Genomic DNA, 1,019 nt, shown 5'->3' with positions numbered 1-1,019 from the left:
TAATTTTGTATTTGTTACCATATTGTTAACATTATTTTGGTTGATTATTTTCAGACTGTTGTGAAAATAACGAAGACGTAGGGAACACCGTCGATCTTGACGAGGAAGTCGTAGAAGACAGTACTGGCCAAACACCTGACGGAAATAACGGCGATGGAAAAGGGAGACGTAAACGCACAGCATTTACGAGCGAGCAACTATTGGAGCTCGAACGCGAATTTCAACATAAAAAATATCTAACGCTGAGCGAACGCTCGCACATCGCCCATACCTTACAGCTAAGCGAAGTACAAGTGAAAATTTGGTTCCAAAATCGACGTGCAAAATGGAAACGTTTGAAGGCGGGAATTGTCAATTCCAGAAATGGTGGTGGAAACAACAATTCTAAACTTGTGGTACCGATACCGGTTCACGTGAACCGATTTGTAATGAGGGGACAGGAACAAAATCGACCACATATGCCAAAAATGTCGATTTCGGGCAACGGCCAGTTCACCCGAAGCAATACTGGTTCAACACCGCCATTGCATACCGTTAGTTCTACAACATATCCGAATTATTCAAATTCAAACCTGGACACGTTAAATGTTGGTTTAAACCAATGAGTGCGCTTTATTGGATTTCATATTTCTTTTTTGCATAGGACATTACTTAAATCCTATATGCGAGACTTTTATTGCCAATTTCGTCCGATTTTACCGGCCTATTTTACATAATTGGCCGCAATTTATGTGAGCGAGTGAAGGTGTGTGTGTGTATGTATAGGGGTGTGTGTCGGGGATGGGTGTGATATGTGTGTGAATATATATGTATGATTTAATTATTTTGTTTTAATAAATCTATTTACATTATATTATTCTAGATTTTATAATATTATTAAAGAAAAATTCCTTTAGAGTTTGCATCTTGGTAATATCTGAAGGATTTTAATAGGTTACGATGAATGAGGCCTACTCACGTTTAAGGTTTTGTGATGTCTCTTAAACTAGTTGAGAAAATAAATTGAATTTTTGTTTTGC

General features: G+C 37.6%; 1 protein-coding gene across 1 annotated transcript in view; it reads left to right on the top strand.

Annotated features, from left to right (window-relative positions):
- The window catches only part of LOC117111839 (homeobox protein unplugged-like), a 10,334-nt gene that overhangs the window by 8,256 nt on the left and 1,059 nt on the right, over positions 1–1,019 (top strand). The window contains exon 2 of the mRNA XM_033254848.1: positions 55–1,019. This exon is cut by the window's right edge and continues 1,059 nt beyond it. Within this exon, the coding sequence (XP_033110739.1) occupies positions 55–605 (551 nt within the window). The 3' untranslated portion in view covers positions 606–1,019. The remainder of the gene's footprint in view (positions 1–54) is intronic.

Source organism: Anneissia japonica, unplaced genomic scaffold (genome assembly GCF_011630105.1).
Source record: "Anneissia japonica isolate Jap-2015-1 unplaced genomic scaffold, ASM1163010v1 scaffold1203_len951721_cov167, whole genome shotgun sequence".
Lineage (NCBI taxonomy): Eukaryota > Metazoa > Echinodermata > Crinoidea > Comatulida > Comatulidae > Anneissia > Anneissia japonica.
Note: the sequence above shows the minus strand (reverse complement) of the source record. Positions and strands in the feature narration are given on the sequence as shown.